Source organism: Chrysemys picta, chromosome 19 (assembly GCF_011386835.1).
Source record: "Chrysemys picta bellii isolate R12L10 chromosome 19, ASM1138683v2, whole genome shotgun sequence".
Classification (NCBI taxonomy): domain Eukaryota; kingdom Metazoa; phylum Chordata; order Testudines; family Emydidae; genus Chrysemys; species Chrysemys picta.
Genome location: NC_088809.1, coordinates 8459807 through 8476073, shown reverse-complemented (window position 1 = coordinate 8476073; position 16267 = coordinate 8459807). Strand labels below are relative to the sequence as shown.

Genomic DNA, 16267 nt, shown 5'->3' with positions numbered 1-16267 from the left:
TCTGGCAGATTTTTTAAAATTAATTAAATTAGGAACCAAAATGTTGCTAGTGGCAGCTCATTTTTCTGCAGTTTCACAGTCCCCCTGCATCAGGGTATGGTACCTGAAATTCCTTGATATGCTGCTGTTTTGCTTTAGAAAGCTTTTTTTTTTTTAATGCATCCGAGTGAAAATTTTTTCCTTTATCCCAGCAAACCTGTGATCTTGAAACAAGGACCCTCCTGTAATTTTGATTACTCTCTTGTCTATAAATCAGCACATTGCTTTCCTTTTGCAAATAAGCAAAGAATAAAATCAACGTATCCTTCTTGTTTTGCAAAACTGATCTGAGCCCTAACAGTTTGAAAGCAAGAAGATATAAACCACATCCTACAAGCTGTCTCTGTGAATTAATTCACTCCAGTATCTTGCCTTTAAAACTCGCAGTGGCTCAGAAGACCTATGCACAGGATAAAAAGGCATCATCAGAGCATGCAGCCATTGAAATTCATTGCAGAGGATTTAGGGCAGGATTTTCAAAAGAAGGCCACAGGTGCTTCCATTTTGCAGGCCCAAATAGGCACACCATAAAGGGACCTGATTTTCAGAGGCTCAGCTCTGTCAGTAAATCAGGCTCTTTTAAGGTTCCTTACGTCAGACCCCCAAATCACCAACCCCTTTTGAAAATAGGACCATAATTGACCATAGTTGCCCCCAAAAGTACCACAGTATTTCCCCCCCCCTTTTCTTTTTGTTTGGTTACACCTGCTGTTCATTGGATTTTTCCCTTTACCCTTCTCCTTCTTTCCGTGGCTAGGTTTTCCGGCAGCGGCCTATGGACCAGTAGCAGCAGCAGCCGTGGCAGCAGCGAGAGGATCAGGTAGGGGGGCCGGTGGAAGAGGCGGCTACATGGCATACCCTCAGAATGCAGGGCAAGGTAAAAGCTCTGTCGGTATTCTATGTGGCTGCAGCTGTCCATCATTACTCTGATTTTCCTCACACTTATGCTGGGGACCTGAAAAAAACTCTCACTACAAGTGGAGGCCATGAGGCCTGGAGCACCTTACAGGAGGTTTACATAAGAACCGTCAAACCCAGGGTGGGGGCGGCGGCGTTGGTGTTGTTCATTTATTTATTTTAAATTAAAGCTCATAAAGGACACAAAAAAAAGTTTTCATTTCTCATGTGAAGTTTGCACTGGGTTAACAATGCAGCATTTGCTCTCTGCAGTTAATGCTCCAGTGGCTGCGAGATCAAACCACACCACCCAGATTTGTGACTTGAACGATTGCCCCCAGTAAGACATCATGGCAAGTTGTCCTATGGATTTATTTTAAAAAATATCTTTCTTGGCCTCACCTCCCAACAAAATAGTATTCTTTCCCCTGGAACTAGCTGGTTACCAGGATGGTAATTTACTAGAGCAGAGCTTCCTGTTAATCTGGAGACAAAAGCATCACATCTGCTACAGTATATTAGAAGAGATCCTAAAATGTTCATATGTGCACTCAAGATCCGCTTTCCTTTGAACTCTAATTGGGGTGGTACAGCTGTAAATGCTGCCTGAAGTACAGGCAATCAATAAACGTTACCTGGAGCCAAATCAAAGTGGCCCTGCTGAAAGCACATGTATTGTATTGTTGGTTTCCAAAGTATGTTTTTTAATTTGCCTGCCATTTAAAGCTTAGTTTTTGTTTCTCAGACTACTGCTCTTGTTACTTACTGCAAACTGCGGCCTAAGCTTCACGGGAAATGTTAAAGCTTTTCTCTCTGTCCCTCCAAACGCTTATTTTTCCCCCCTTAAGGGAAATAAATAAATTGTTACCAATTACAGTTATTACCCTAGAATTTCAATGTAGGGAAACATGTGAATTAGCGCTTTGCTTAAGTAATTAAATGTTCAGTACAGTCATGAGTGGGCTGTTAACTTACCAGCACACCCTGTTCTGTATCTGCATACTATGCTGTGTCTTGATTGTACAGTGGTGACTCAAAACAATAAACCCTGAGCAAGAACAAATTGGTAGAGTGATGCCTTCTCAGTAGATTTACCTGCTCTCACATGTACATTCAACATTTATGTATCATCCCGTGCATTCATCTTACCATTTGTTCTTGCTAAGGATGAAGGGACATCTAGGGAGGAAGGGAGTTTTGAGAAAACGTTTTTGCTACCTGGCATTCAACTCCCCAACCGCTTCAGTGCGGTTTTGCTCAACATTGTACACATAAGACACGCAGCAAATAATGTTTCCAGCTTACTCACGATTTGATCCTAGAGTAGAGGTTTTCAGTGACCTGTATGGAACTTCTACGCTGGCTAGCTAGGCTCTTAAAAAAAGAAAAAAAAGAAAAAGACTATTGAGCACTAACACCCAAATATGCATTGAGTGAGACCCTAATTCTGTGGAGTCCAAAGTAAGATGTCAGGAGAACTCCGTTCCATGCAAACTGGCACTGCTTGCGGGGCTACAAAGGATCATCTGTACCAGTTTTATTTTGTGGCATGTGGAGAAAGCCTAAGGGGTGACTTGCCAGACAGCTGTGGGAATATTTTTCCTTCTCTTTCTTTCTCCCTCCCCCCTTTCTTTAAAGAGAAGAAAAATTGATTTCACGTATTAATTGAGGAAAATTGACTTAATTGTCACTGTCTCTTCCTCGTGTTTTGCCCTTTAGGTTTTAAGTACTAACAGACCTGGTGAGTTGCCCCTTAAGAAGGCGCAGAGGGTTTGGCTAGATTAACGTTGCTTTCATTATTATTATTCTTTTAATCAGAGTGCTTTTGGTTCCCCTTTACAATTGAACTGAGCATCAATCAATTCTGTGCCTGTAATCATTTGGGGTTTTTTAGTGTGGTTTTTTTTATTATTATTATTATTATTATTATTATTTTTATTTGAACGTGCAATACGAAACTAAATCTAACCCTAAATTAACACCACCCTTCCTGGCAAGTTTAAAGAGCAGTATGGAGTTTAGAAATGCCTTTCAGGTCTCAAAATTGTATGTGTGCCCCAAAACAAACAAACAAACAAACAAAACTCACCAACCTCACTCATAATCTCAAGGAGGAAGAAAGAGATTGTCAAACTTCTTAAACTAGAGGCTGTTTACATTTGTAGTGAAATGTGTTCTATGGAACGATGGTGTTTTATTTGCAGTCATTTCCATCTAAAGAGAGTTGTTGAACAGGGCATCTTGGGCTTGTCACTTTCATACAGCAATGGTAGTGAATTGTATTCAGGAGCAATGGAGTATGATAAATCTCATCTTACAGTGTATGGGCCCGATTCATTACAAGAAAAATGTTTTTGCAATTGTGCACAATCCCCTCATATGCTTTTATGATTAATGCAGAAAATGCAGAATGCAGCATGACTGGCACTCATTGGCTTCCGTTTGTTGTCAGTCTGAGTAAAGTCACCAGAGAACGAATGGGCAACAGAAACACACCCCCCCACACACACACACACAATTCCACAGCACCTTACTGGGGCGGTTCTATTTGTGTTGCCATGCTATACCTTCTCTGTGAATAAATCAGAGCTCCACTTTCCACTTGTGCCAATTCATTTGAAAATTCAGGCCCTGATCCTGCAAACACTTAAGCATGTGCTTAACTTTACTCCCATGAGTAGTTTCATTGATTTCAAGGGGGCTCTTTACAGTAGTAAAGCTAAGCAAATGCATAAATGTTTGCGGGATCAGAGCTTAAGTGCACTCCCAAAACTTTCGTGTTCACTTCAATGCATTTTTTATATAGCTGCCTTTTTGGACATGAATCTTGGAATATTTCTAGTGCCAGATTTTTGCGAAGATCTCCACACCAACAGCTCCCATTCAGACACCTAAACAAAGTGGCAAGATTTTCAGAAGTGTTTGGCTCTCAGTAGCTCCCAGCATTCCCAGTAAAAGCCTGGCCACTTTATTTAGGGAGTTGAGCTCTTTCAAAAATATGGACCATAAGAAAACTAAGATCTGATCAGCACCCAAAATGCATGCACACTTCCAGGCAAGACTTTGTCTAATGCATTTCTAAAGCCCCATCACCGTGTTGTCTGGGCATCGATGACCGCTGTGTAACCTAAGAAGCTGTTCTTACGTGTACTATGGAAAATTTGCATGTTTGCTTAATAATCATCAAAAGAATATGCCTAGATTATTTCAGCCTGGGGTGCAGTTAACTTGCATGTCAGCTGTGTTAATGTCATGAACCTATCTTGGTCAGTAATCATTTTTGTGATTCTGCACATTGTGGGCTTTTCTTTCCTTCTTTCCTTCTTTCCTTCTTTCTTTCTTTCTTTCTTTCTTTCTTTCTTTCTTTCTTTCTTTCTTTCTTTCTTTGTTATATTTCTGCTTGTGGGAATACAATCACCAATTACTATTATTAAACGGAATAAGGTCTGGTACCAATTGCAACAGTAACTCCTGTGATCAGTAGAAAGGGACATTTCCCTGTCCTCATGTTCAGTGTCATTCTCACTTGCTAAACTCTTCTCCTAGACTGGGAGGTTTATGCTTTGGTGCTTCCCTTTATAAATCACGCACCAAACCAACACGCCCATGTAGACGCAATGGGTGACATTTTTCTAAACTGACTTAGATTTAGCCATACAGTTCCCATTCACTTCTGTGGGAGCTGTGTGGCTAAATCCTCTAATTGGCTTTGATAAACTCATCCCTCCTTGTATTTTTTTTTAATGAATTGGGACCTGGGCCATGTAAAATTAGCAAGCTTGAAAGTCTGAATGCTGCAAACTCCTCCTAGACAATTTCACTATCAGTGTCACGTTTCTTTTAATTTCACCTGGCATATTTTGAACATAATCATTTTTGTCTTGTAAGTGCTGTTTAAAAAAAGGAAAACAGAGAGGGGGGAAACATTTTTATCTTACACTTGGGAGGGTAGGAATTAATTTGGAAGAAAAAAAAACAGAAAACAAAATAAAATTTGGCAGAAAGTTGTTGGGCCCCCCCCCCACCCCCCATCGTCTTAGTGCGCTCCCCAGCGTGTTAGCGTTAACTATTCCTCCCTGATGAGTGGAGAATAAAATAATAATGCGACGAGCCTAATTCTTCACTGCTTGACACCTTGGGCAGTCATTCAAAGTGGGGGCAAAAACATTAGCAAATCAGAAGGGCAACATTTTACCCCCACTCTGCCCAGTAGAAATGATGACGAGAGGTATAAAGCAGGGAACGCTCAGGACTCTCTTGTGGTTTGGAGCTAAGGGTATATACCTCTTTCCCTCCCTCCCCCCGCCCTTAACACCTTGCCAGTCTCCAACTGCAAATGCTGCCTTTGATCCCTGAGCCCCCAACAACCCCTTACTGTACTTTATACTTGCCAGCTATAACAAATCTAGTAACGTGAGCTACTGACCTTGATGGTGAGTGTGAGCAGTTATGTTTTTGTTGTTTTCTCTCTTGCTTGGTTGGGGCTGCTGTGAGAGAGGGTGTCTCTGAGGCATTCTTTCCGGCCTCTCTTACACTCGGACGTGCACACCTCCTCTCAAACACTCTTCTGAGCGCGCTCAGCGGGAAGGTTTGTCCACACCTATTAATCCTCTCTCAGTGTCCAGCTTCTTGTTAGTAGCAGCTGGTTGCATGTTTTTTGCTTGTTCAGATGAAACGGTTCAAGAAACAACTCATATCAACTCTTGAGAAATGTCTCTTTTTTTTTTTTTTGTACACTTTTTCTTTTTATGTTTTTATTAATTTCCCCTACTTAAAAAAACAAAACACCTGTCGTACCGTAAAACATTTCACATCTCCCCTTGCCTGTTCTTAGAGTGTATGTATCTGTGGGACTGAACTAAATGCATGCACTGTAGTAGTCGTACTGGTAGCAGTAGATGTAGTTGTAGAACATGCATTGTTGAGTTGATATTATAGGAATCATCAACTTGAAATAGTGTGTCAGTCAAAAGCATAGCATTGGTTTGATTGAAAGAGTAGGGCTATCAAGAAACCAGTGTACTCCTAAAGGCTTGGATCCATAGTACTGTATTTGTTAAACCCCATTATCTGAATTTATAAATTGAACGTGGCTGTAGCTAACCTACATCCTTTCCCACCACAAGAACTCACACATACTCTTATGTTGATAGTAAATTTACCTTATTTTTCAAATTAAAAATCCTGGGAATTAGATCTTTGAATATGAATACAGTATGTTCAGTATTTTAATTTGTATTAGAAAATTAAGATTTTGTTTTAAATCATTTGTAATCATGATTTCCTCATTAATCCCTCAACTGTCTGCATTAGCCCATAGAATCATTCTTTGGAGGTCTTAAACCATTTGTACAAAATGCAAACCACCCCATAGGATAGCTAAATAATATAATGTATGTAAAACAGCTTCCTACCAGACTCTCCTGAGACACAAGGGAATTGTTTTTAGGTCATAAACCTCAAATCTTGTTATGCAATAGACTCTGTGCTAGTCATGGTTTGTATTCATTGCCATGTCGCTGGGCTTAAGGGAACATTTTTAAATTAAGATTAAACATTTCATAAATACCAGCATTAGGAGTAAAAGACAAGTTCATCATCTTTGCCATTGAGCCAACAAATGTCTTTGCTTTTTGCACCCAGTTTTACGCACTTAACTTTTTAAATTGTTTTCAAAATGAAGCAGCAGTGACTAGATTTAACAGCTGGTAATTCAAGTCCTGAATTACACTTTTTTTTTTTTCATTTTAGTTTGTTTCTCAGAAAATATCCTGCTGGGAGTAGAAAAGTTCCCCTACACTGCTCCTACTCCCCCCACCTCCCTCCAATAGAGTTAGGAGCTCTTCCTGTGGGCTAAATGTTAGTTCATAGTCTGCTGAGTATGTTCAGTGTAGTCTCCAGGACACTTACCTCAGCAAATGTTATTGAAAGTATCTTGAATGTGCTTTCAAGATGCAATTAAGAATTTGTATGTGCTCCTTACCTCTGATAGAGCAAAAAAATAAATTAGCCAAAGAACTTCTTGGTTGTAGTTGACACAATCACAATCCTGTAGACATCTAGACTGTCTGCTGGATGCATGGTGCACAAGATTTCCCTTATTGCTAGTGAAGAGTTTCAACATTTATGCATCAAAGGGAGAGAGGGAAATAATTTACCCCTTAGATTTCAATCTGTTGCAGAGATGCGGGGACCCACTGTTTAATGTGAAAGACATGATGAAATGAGGAATGTATCTAAAAGTTAGCTGAGCGGCAAATTGCAGAGGGTGTAGAAATCCATGTCTTACACTTAAATAAGGGGCACTAAAAATATTTAGTCTTGTCATTAAGCACTGATTGTGTTAGCAAATTATAGTAATAAAATAGTGGGACAACAGTTGGTCTGTGTGTGTGGAATGAGGGAAATCTAGATCAACACGTTGAAATGTCATAAGGACCAACAGCTGAACAATCTAATGATGAACCAACTTGGAATTGATACTGCCGATTTAGGGGATTTTCCTTTGGAGTGACAGCTCAAATGGACCTGCACTCCTTTTTTTATTTTACTATATAAAAGTACGTAAAATTTAATCCAAGCCATGCAATCTGAAAAACCAGAACCTAACAAGCAGCCCACCTGGGAAAAGAAAGCAGGCTGAAATTTCTCACTCCACTGGAACATCCAATAATTACTTGACAGAGGCTGGCAACTGGAACTCTGCAGAGTTGATACATCTAAAAATTAGCAGCTGCATAAGATTTTTATCCTTTGCTCATTTTTATAATATTAAGGCTGCATCTGAAAATGTTGGTCTGAGAAGAAGGCATGAAATTGAAGAGCCTGCACCATTTTGTATCTACATAATGTGTGTACTTGCTGTAAGAATCCTCCATTCCCAGTAGGTTAAATGATCTATCTTGTGGATTAATCAGTTGAATGCAAACAAAAGGAAAATGTCTCGTGTTATAGGAATAGGAGTAAAAGAAACCAAACTCTGCACTGAATAAGCACATGTCTGAAGGGTAAATACTCCATTTTCTTCTAGGCGTGTGCAACACGTCTGTAGAGATGAGGTCATTATGCATTTCCTTGAGAGGTGTTTTTTTGGCCTTGTTAGTGACAACTCTCTTCGCCTCGCTATTTTATGTGCTCTGCAATTACTTCCCTGAAGGACGCGGGGTTGTTTTGTTTTAAAAAGGGAATTAAAGCAGAATCATTTCTATTACGGGTCTAAAGTCATACGTTTATCCAAGATAATTTCAAAGCCATTATAGAAAACATACGCCTGGAAGTGCCTTCCAGTGCTCAAACCCCACAAAATACTGTTTATCTTATTTTATTGTTGGAAACATTTTATTTATCCTTGAGGGACTGAACCTCTTACGCAGCCAAAAAAAAATTTCAGTAAATTTAAAATAATCTGCTGCCAGGCACTGACCTTGGCTCTAGTCATTTTACTGGGCTCCTGCCTGAAGTCTATTGTAGTTAAAATACATCAGCTTTAATCAATAACTTTGTAATAGAAAATCCCGTGCACTTGATACATCATCTCCAGTGCAATTAGTGACCAGCTCTGAAGTACAGACTTAAGTACAGCATGAGTTAATCTTTAATGAATGTAGTAGCTAACTTTTAATGGGCTTTTCAATCAGTGGAATTATTTTCAATGGGAAAACACTTGTCCACAGAGATCATTCTGGCTGCCGGGGTGCCTCTCTTGACACACGCCAAGTGGTGGCTCCACATAAGCTTGAACTGTATTGTGATCCAAACAGGCTAATCACGCAGTCAGGAAAACGTTTCCGTTTCAGAGCACTGAAACTTTTACGCTTGACAAGTAGATTTTACTCTATTCTAGCCAAGTGCTGGAACAGCCAGTTAATGTCATTTGATTTTTTTTATTTTTTTTTTAGGGACAAAGCTCCTGGTTGTTGGAATGCAGCTTTATTTTACATAACTCATGTAAGGGTTTGTTATATTATCAGCAAGGTTTGAAACCAAGACCTTCAGCCGTCAGGCCCCAGTTCAGGAAAGTGTTTAAGCACGTGCCTGAATTTAAGCATGTGAATAGTCCAGTTGATTTCAATGGAACTACTCACATGTTTAAAATTAAGCACATGCTTAAGAATCTTGCCGAATCACGACTTAACAGGGCAGTACAAATTGAGCTTGATATTTTCTATGTGGAGTAGCTGCTAAAGGTGCAAACCACACACATTTTACAAGCTTTTACACTAGTATTTTCAAATAATTTGACCTCAAAATGCAGTAGAAAGTTAAATACAGTGAGTACAGAAACAATCTTTTTCTCCCCCCACTTTCTGTTTGAGATACAGGCAAGTAAAAAAGGATACAGAGGTCTTTTCATTACAGCAAACTTTTTTGTGTGTCTGCCTTGGCATTAACTCAAAGGGATAATTGGTTAGTAAAAGCCAGAGAAAGTAGAATTGAACTTTAGATATATGGACCTACACTATTGGGGGGGGGGGGGGGGAGTCAGACAGCAAGTTCATTTGAGGAGTGTTGTCTGGTAATTGCAGCAAAGGATCAGAACCAATGGCTGTATTCCTCTGAATCAACGTGTGACTATTCGCAAGTCACTTCAGCGTTCTGTATCTCAGTTTCCCCCTCTGTATGATGGGCAGAATATTACCTATCAGGGTGGGGTGAGATACAATTGGCGTAGCCAAAGCACCTTGTGGGAAATTGCCACATGAGCACAAAGGATTATTGTTATGCCCTCACTTCCCCCAGCGGGTTTCAGTTTTTCTTTAGAAACCTCTTTAGGTCTCCATTGACTCTCCCCTAAGGGCTGTGTCTCCAGTGTCGTGGCAAACGACGATTGCCTTAAAGGGGACCTAATGATGGCTCCTATGTGGTCACCGCTAATGGTTTGCCCTTATGCTACAAGAGATTCCCAGTGCCTTCAGTGGGTGCTGGATAAGGCCGTAGGTAGGAGATTCATTTCCTCTAATGTCAATGGCAGCATTCACGTGGAACAGTTCAGAAACTTCTAAGCATTATAAGGCTAGAAAAATTCCTCCTGGTGTCCTAGAATAACATCAGTGTGCTCTTTCTTCTTTAGACATCATTGTTCAGAGTACATACCTCCTCCCCCCCCCCCCCCACACACACACCCATCTAAGTCCTCTCACTGTCTTTTTTGCTCATAGAAAACTGCAACTACAACCTATAGGACCAAGGGCAAAATACTATGTGGGCAACTCGCCTGGAAAACGTGCAGCATCTAAGGGCAAAATCTGATTCCTACTCAATTTAGTGCAGAGCTGTTTGATCACATGGTGCAGGTTTCTCCTTACTTCCAGTTCAGAATAGCATTAAAGGGGGAAGCCTAGAGTACTTTCCTAATACCATGTTACTTTGCCAACTAAACAAATGCAGGCGTGACTAGAATGGGAGGGTTTCCAAGAGATGATTTCTCTGTTAAAATGTGGTCTGCACTGTGAAGGAGTTTCAGAACCTCTGGCTTAATTGGATGGACTGGTCTCTTTTAGGAACGACTTTGGGAATGACTTTCTTTTGCTTACCTGTCAGTGCAGTTGCGTCATCCATCATTGCTTAATATCATATACATGTTTGGCTAGTTAATTCTAATCTGTTTAATACCCATGTCTTGTGTAAACTCCTGGTAGAAGAAGGAGGCTGGGTTTTAAAAAAAATTCCTTTCCCTTTTCTGTACAGTCCTGGATGTTTCCATATAGTGATCCATAGGTAGGTGCGTGTATGAAGGAGATGCTTTAGGAGCAAAATGTGAATTAAAATATGCAGTAGAATGAAGTCCCAGTTTTGTTTTAATTTGGCTCTTCCACTGCCTGTTATTGTACAAAAGGCTTCAATTTAAAATTAACTGAAATGATAGCCGGTTAATGTGTTACAGTGGGAGGCCGAAGTTTCTGTTGCCATGGCGATGGAGTTCGGCTCATTTGTTTTGTAGATGAGTAATTACTACGCAATTAGAGTAGGCTAAAAATAAAGGGGCCCTTTGTTTCCAGTTACTCATTAATATTAATAAAAGGTCTGTCCAGGCTGTGATAAACAATTAATGCAAATGTGGTTGCCCATGGCATAAGTAGCGACAGATTTCTTATCGTCCAATAAGAGGTGACCATGCTAGAGAGGTTTGCTCTTTCCTCACTTTAAATAGCAAAATTATTAGTAAAGAATTTCATGTGGGAGCAAGATCGCACGTACATTTTTTTCCCCGTTTGCCTCTTGGTAGGATGTCAGTAAAGGCTAAGACATGGACAGGCATGTGCCAAGCCTGTTAGGACTTTCCCCTGAAAATATGAGATGGGTCCGATCCTGCAATGTGCTGAGCACGCTCAACACCCATTGAAATTGATGGGAACTCAGGATTCTCAGCACTTCACAGGATTCAACCTGAGGTCCTGGCTCTGCAAACATTTGCATGTGTCACTTGACATCGACAGGTAGCCCTATTGGGTTGAGTCAGTGGGGCAATCCACAGCCACCTTCCGAAAGCATTTGCAGGATCGGAGTCTAAATCAGCCACTTTAAAAGAGCATAAAGGACGGGGGAGTGTTGAGAGTTGATTTGGGGGCGCCAAGAAAGGAATCTGGTCTGAGATTTGCAAAGGGTTTCAAAGGAAGTTACTTTCAAAGGGAGTTGGGTGCCTAACTCCCTTAGGCACATTTGAAAACGCCAGCTCTGAAGCCAAAGGGTTGAAATTAGAAAAGAGCCATTTACCTTATCTCATGATAACCGCATCGTTGCAGTACTATGTTAGAAGGAGAGGAAAACCTCATCATGTATTACAGTCAGGTCAATATTAGACGTCATGTCCCAGGACCCCCCTTGTCCTAGGTACTGTACAAACCCAGAGCTGATCTCTGCCCCAAAGAGTTTACAACCTAAATAAACTAAAATCTAAGTAAATTTCTTTTTAAATGTAAAGACATTACAGTTATCCAAATCAGGGGGAGGGGCAGTGGTGGCAGAGGGAGGAGAGTGGGGAAGGTGCAGTAGAAGTGAAAGAAAACAGTCCTGAGCATTTAGCGTAAAGTATCTAAAGTGTTACAATACATGCGATTTTAAATTAACTTTAAATTCCCGTACTATTAGATAGGCACCTGTTTGTAAAATGACTGAAAAATCAAAATTTGATTTCCATATATAATCTGTGTGTAAATTATTATTATTATTTGGCTGCCTTGGTTTAACTGATAAGACATGAGCGTGTGTGCTATGGAGCTGTTCTGGTGCAGTATATGCACAGTAATGAAATGATCTGGTGATACTGCTGCAAGCCGTGTGCCCGATTGAACTCCCACGTGCACATGTGCCCAGCATCTTTGGCAAGTGAAGTCCTGTGTTTAAGATGTGGCTTTCTAGTCTGCTTTGGAGGCTTGGAGTCCGCTATCAAACTGATGGAGCCCGGGCCCCATCCCTTCCGTTACTTGTGCTGCTCCTTGGAAGTGTCACAGTAAAGACAAAATGTGGTCTGGGCTCCTGTTTCCCAGAGTCCCTCTCTGCTCAGATGTGGCATCCCTTCAGAAGAGTGGAGGGGACGGTGTGGCAACTTTGGGTGGGGGGAGGGTGTTTCCACAAATCAAACGTGCATCATACAGTCTGATCAACCAACCAGCCACCTACTAAATTGTGGTGGTTGTAGGTAGGGTAGGCTCTTTTGAGCAGCTCTCAGCACTGCTAGCAGTAGTGTACAGGACACTGGCATCTTTATCACTTGGTCGCCCTCCTCTGCTCAGAGCAGGTAGAGATGACACTGGGCCAGCAGCCACCTGAGGCCTGTCACTCCTATCAGTGGGAGATTCCCCCCACACACAAACACACCAAAAAAGAAGTGTAAACAAGGCCTAAGTACTCTCAATCCTTGTGTTTATTTTGTTGGAACTCACCCAAGCTGCAGCTCTGTCCTCCATCCTGCCCCTTTGAAGTGTCACGGCAGAGCAGCGAGCATTCTGGGCTGTCTCCCTTTCCCTTGTAATGCAAAATGTCTGCCTAGCCAGGTTTGTATCCTCAGCTCCTTGTAAGCCTGCGGAACCGCTAACCAGTACGTGCATCCAAGCCACAGACGTCACTGGCCTCGTCGCTCAACGGTAGCCTAACCGAGTGACGTCATCCAGCCTGGAGATTAGATGAGGTGTCGGACTAGGGTGCAAGATGTTCCAACGGGGAAAATGGCATAAAAATGGCATCTGCATCCCTCCCAAACTGTTTAACTAATGGAGGAGAATGTAGCACAGCCTTTGTAAGGTTGACATTTGTTTGTTGTTAAGGATCTAATTAGAAACATGAGAGGGAGCTGAATGGCTGCTTGCTCGGCTAATTAGCGACATGCACGAAGACCACTTTGAACTTCAAGGACACAAAGCTATTAGCGCTTACATCAAAAATGGATTAAACTTCTGTGCTTTTATAATGATTAAAGATGAGCCGCTCGAGTGGAAATCCTTTTGTAAAGGCTGCGACAAGAGCTGGCTCCCTGATTGCAGTTTCTAGAAGTGAAGCTTTGCATGGCGTCTGTGTAGTACTCTGGCCCCATGTGAGAGTGACACCATTAACTTGCAATATGGAAAATGTGATTAGGCAATAAATATTGATCGCTCGCAAAAAATTACAGTTAAGCCGAGAAACGTATTTATTTCTCGTGGCACGTAATTACGGGACTCAGAAGAGACAGGCTTGAGTAGATTGTATTTTGTGTCTTCTTGCAAATCAGTGCACGTCAAGTATTTTTAATACTCCAACATCATTCTAGCAGGCCCATATCCAAGCTAGGGCTTGAAACAGGCTAACAATAGCGGTGCGCAACAGTAGTTGCTGCTAGTACAGTTACCGCATACAGAGAGACTTTTATACCACCTCTTCTTGTTGCAACCATGGATTTACCCCCCTCTTACAGCCATTTTACTGTGACGTCACTGATGGGTTGTGTGCCTGACTCTGATAACATAGCATAGTCTTGGCTATGCAGTGCATCTGCACTTCAGTTGGCTTGGCTTTAGCCCAGCGTAGGGAACGGGCAAAGTTCCGTCTCCGCTACACCAAAAGAAATGTGTTGGAAAAGAGTCGGGGGTGGTCATGTTGTAACTGGGTCCCTGCTATAGTTGTAATTGTCGTGTAGATAGGCCCCAGTTAGTTTATATCTGGTTTTTGAACATGGTTTGGATCATTATTAGGTGTGGATTTGAGCAGTGTTAATGCTGATAACTGCGCCTGTTGTGTGCATAGGGTTTAGGAGCATACCATTCCTCTGACGCTTTGTTCAGTTCTAGCTCTAAATGCTATGCCTAGTAACCTTTACCCCACATGCCGCCATTTTGCTGTTATCCCTGCAATATGCTGATGTGCAAAGCTACTGCCAAAGGGACTGCAGGGAGAGGACAACCTCTAACCTGTGACTGCAGATAGAAAGTACCATACAAATGGTACCTTGTTACTGCAGAGATCAGCTCCTTCTGGATGCACAGATGCTTATTTTACTGACAAACCCAAGGTTTTAGTGTAGGGCCAGTACAGCTGCAGAGGAGAAAGAGCTGGGTGTCACTTTAACTGAGGCCTGACCAGCACAGCTCTGATTGTAGAACCCATGGTGGTGGTGACGTATGAGGCAGACAGAACAAAGCATGGTTTTCGAGGGACAGGACTGAACTTGCTGACAGAAAAATGTCACTGGCTTTCAATTATGAACTGGGAGACCTGTCTGGTGTGGGCGGTCCGGCAGAAGGGTGTCTGCTTTTTAAGCATACTGAGAAGAGGCTGAATAGATTTGCTGCAACTTGTAAATCTCCACCTAGAGTTATTGAACGGAATCTATTGTTATATTTGTCGGACTGTTTGCTTTGCTGTCTTATGTTATATTTGTCTTATGCATCTTCTGACTGGTTATCTGTGAGCTTCTGGGTATAATGTTGTGACCCTCCAGCATACCTGTATGTAGCAATCTTGTTATCTTCAGGAGATTCTCTGGTTTGATTGTTGATCTGAATTTGAAATTTCATAGAGTTTAAGCCCAGAAGCGACTATTAGATCATCTAGTCTAACCTCCTATATATCACAGACTATTCATTTTCACCCAGATACCCGTATATAAAGCCCAGAGACTTTAGTTCAACCAAAACATTTCAGTCCTTAGGAAACGTGCCCCAGGCAGGGACCAAAGTGTCTGGCAGCGGTCGGTCATTGACAGAAAGCGATATTCTGTGTGTGAAGGATTTAGAGCTTCTGGTGCCTGATCACAAAAGAGCATACTGTATCTAGCAGCATAGCTATATAAGGCTGGAAATGGATTTAGAAGAGGCTGGACTTGGTAACACTGTGATGTTTGCTACTGCAGCAAGTCAGAGAAGCAGTATATTCTAATGGATCTGAATATGGGACTAAGAGCCAGGAGAGTCTGCAGACTGTTTCAGACTCTGCCACCTACTTGCCTGTGTGGCCTTGGCTAGACACTTGGGGTATCTAGCTCCTCTGAAAACCAGGCTCTCTCCCATGAGCGTAAATGGGAGTGCAGTACACAGCACCTCTGTAAATCAGGTCATTGGCCTCTCTTTACTCACCTGTAAAATGGGGATAATAATACACTAAGGTCGTGGGGACTAATTAGTTAATGTTGGTGCAGGGCTCTGAAGATGCTGAATGATAAGTAGTAGTATCAAATATTGTAGCTGCATTTTTAAAGGGTCTGGATAATGTTATGATCAGCAATAACCTCTGCAGTCATGCATGCTGAGTGATAATCAAATCTCATGCTTCAGAACATCATTTGATTACCGGAGGGGTCAGGAAGGAGGTCTCTGCCCCACCCCAACTTAACCAGTATTGCCCAATCAGCCAGGTGTATGACGTTTTCCTTTCACTTTCCTCTGAAGCATTCGCATATTGGCCACTGACACAGACAACATGCCAGATGTGAATGGTTGACCTACTCTGCTTCAGCAAATTCAGTTTCTGTATATTGCGATACCTGATGTGTTAGAGGAAGGCAAATAGATCTCAGAATGCCAATGGCTGCTTATGGTCATCTCATGTCTTGACGCATGAGATCTGCTTACCTATTATTTTAGCTTCTGTAACTACAAACAATCTGTAACATTACCCAGCTCCTTTTAAAATCCAGCTACAGCATTTGACTCTCAAACACTACCTAACTCTTTACACCTTGAAAGCACTATCTAAATATTAATGAATGGAAGCTACCTGTTGTGAAAGAGGAGTCGTCTCTCTCTTCCGACCTCTATAGCACTATAATGCTTGGCACTACTGGGGATATTAACCTACGTCTGTAGATGTGTGTGTGTAAGTGTGCACACACGCTGTCTGAAGTGACTCATGGTTTTGGGTG

At 41.6% G+C, this 16267-nt stretch overlaps 1 protein-coding gene across 26 annotated transcripts in view; it reads left to right on the top strand.

The window, feature by feature from the left end:
- MSI2 (musashi RNA binding protein 2) overlaps window positions 1-16267 on the top strand; it is a 398015-nt gene that overhangs the window by 358395 nt on the left and 23353 nt on the right. For 14 of the 26 annotated variants that reach the window (XM_065572776.1, XM_065572774.1, XM_065572778.1 and 11 more), the window contains one exon: window positions 797-859. The exons of 3 other annotated variants lie outside the window; for them this stretch is intronic. In XM_065572776.1, the coding sequence (XP_065428848.1) occupies window positions 797-859 (63 nt within the window). Of the gene's footprint in view, window positions 1-796; window positions 917-16267 lie in introns of all 26 variants that reach the window. 9 more of the 26 variants (XM_065572773.1, XM_065572771.1, XM_065572770.1 and 6 more) reach the window with 1 other exon arrangement.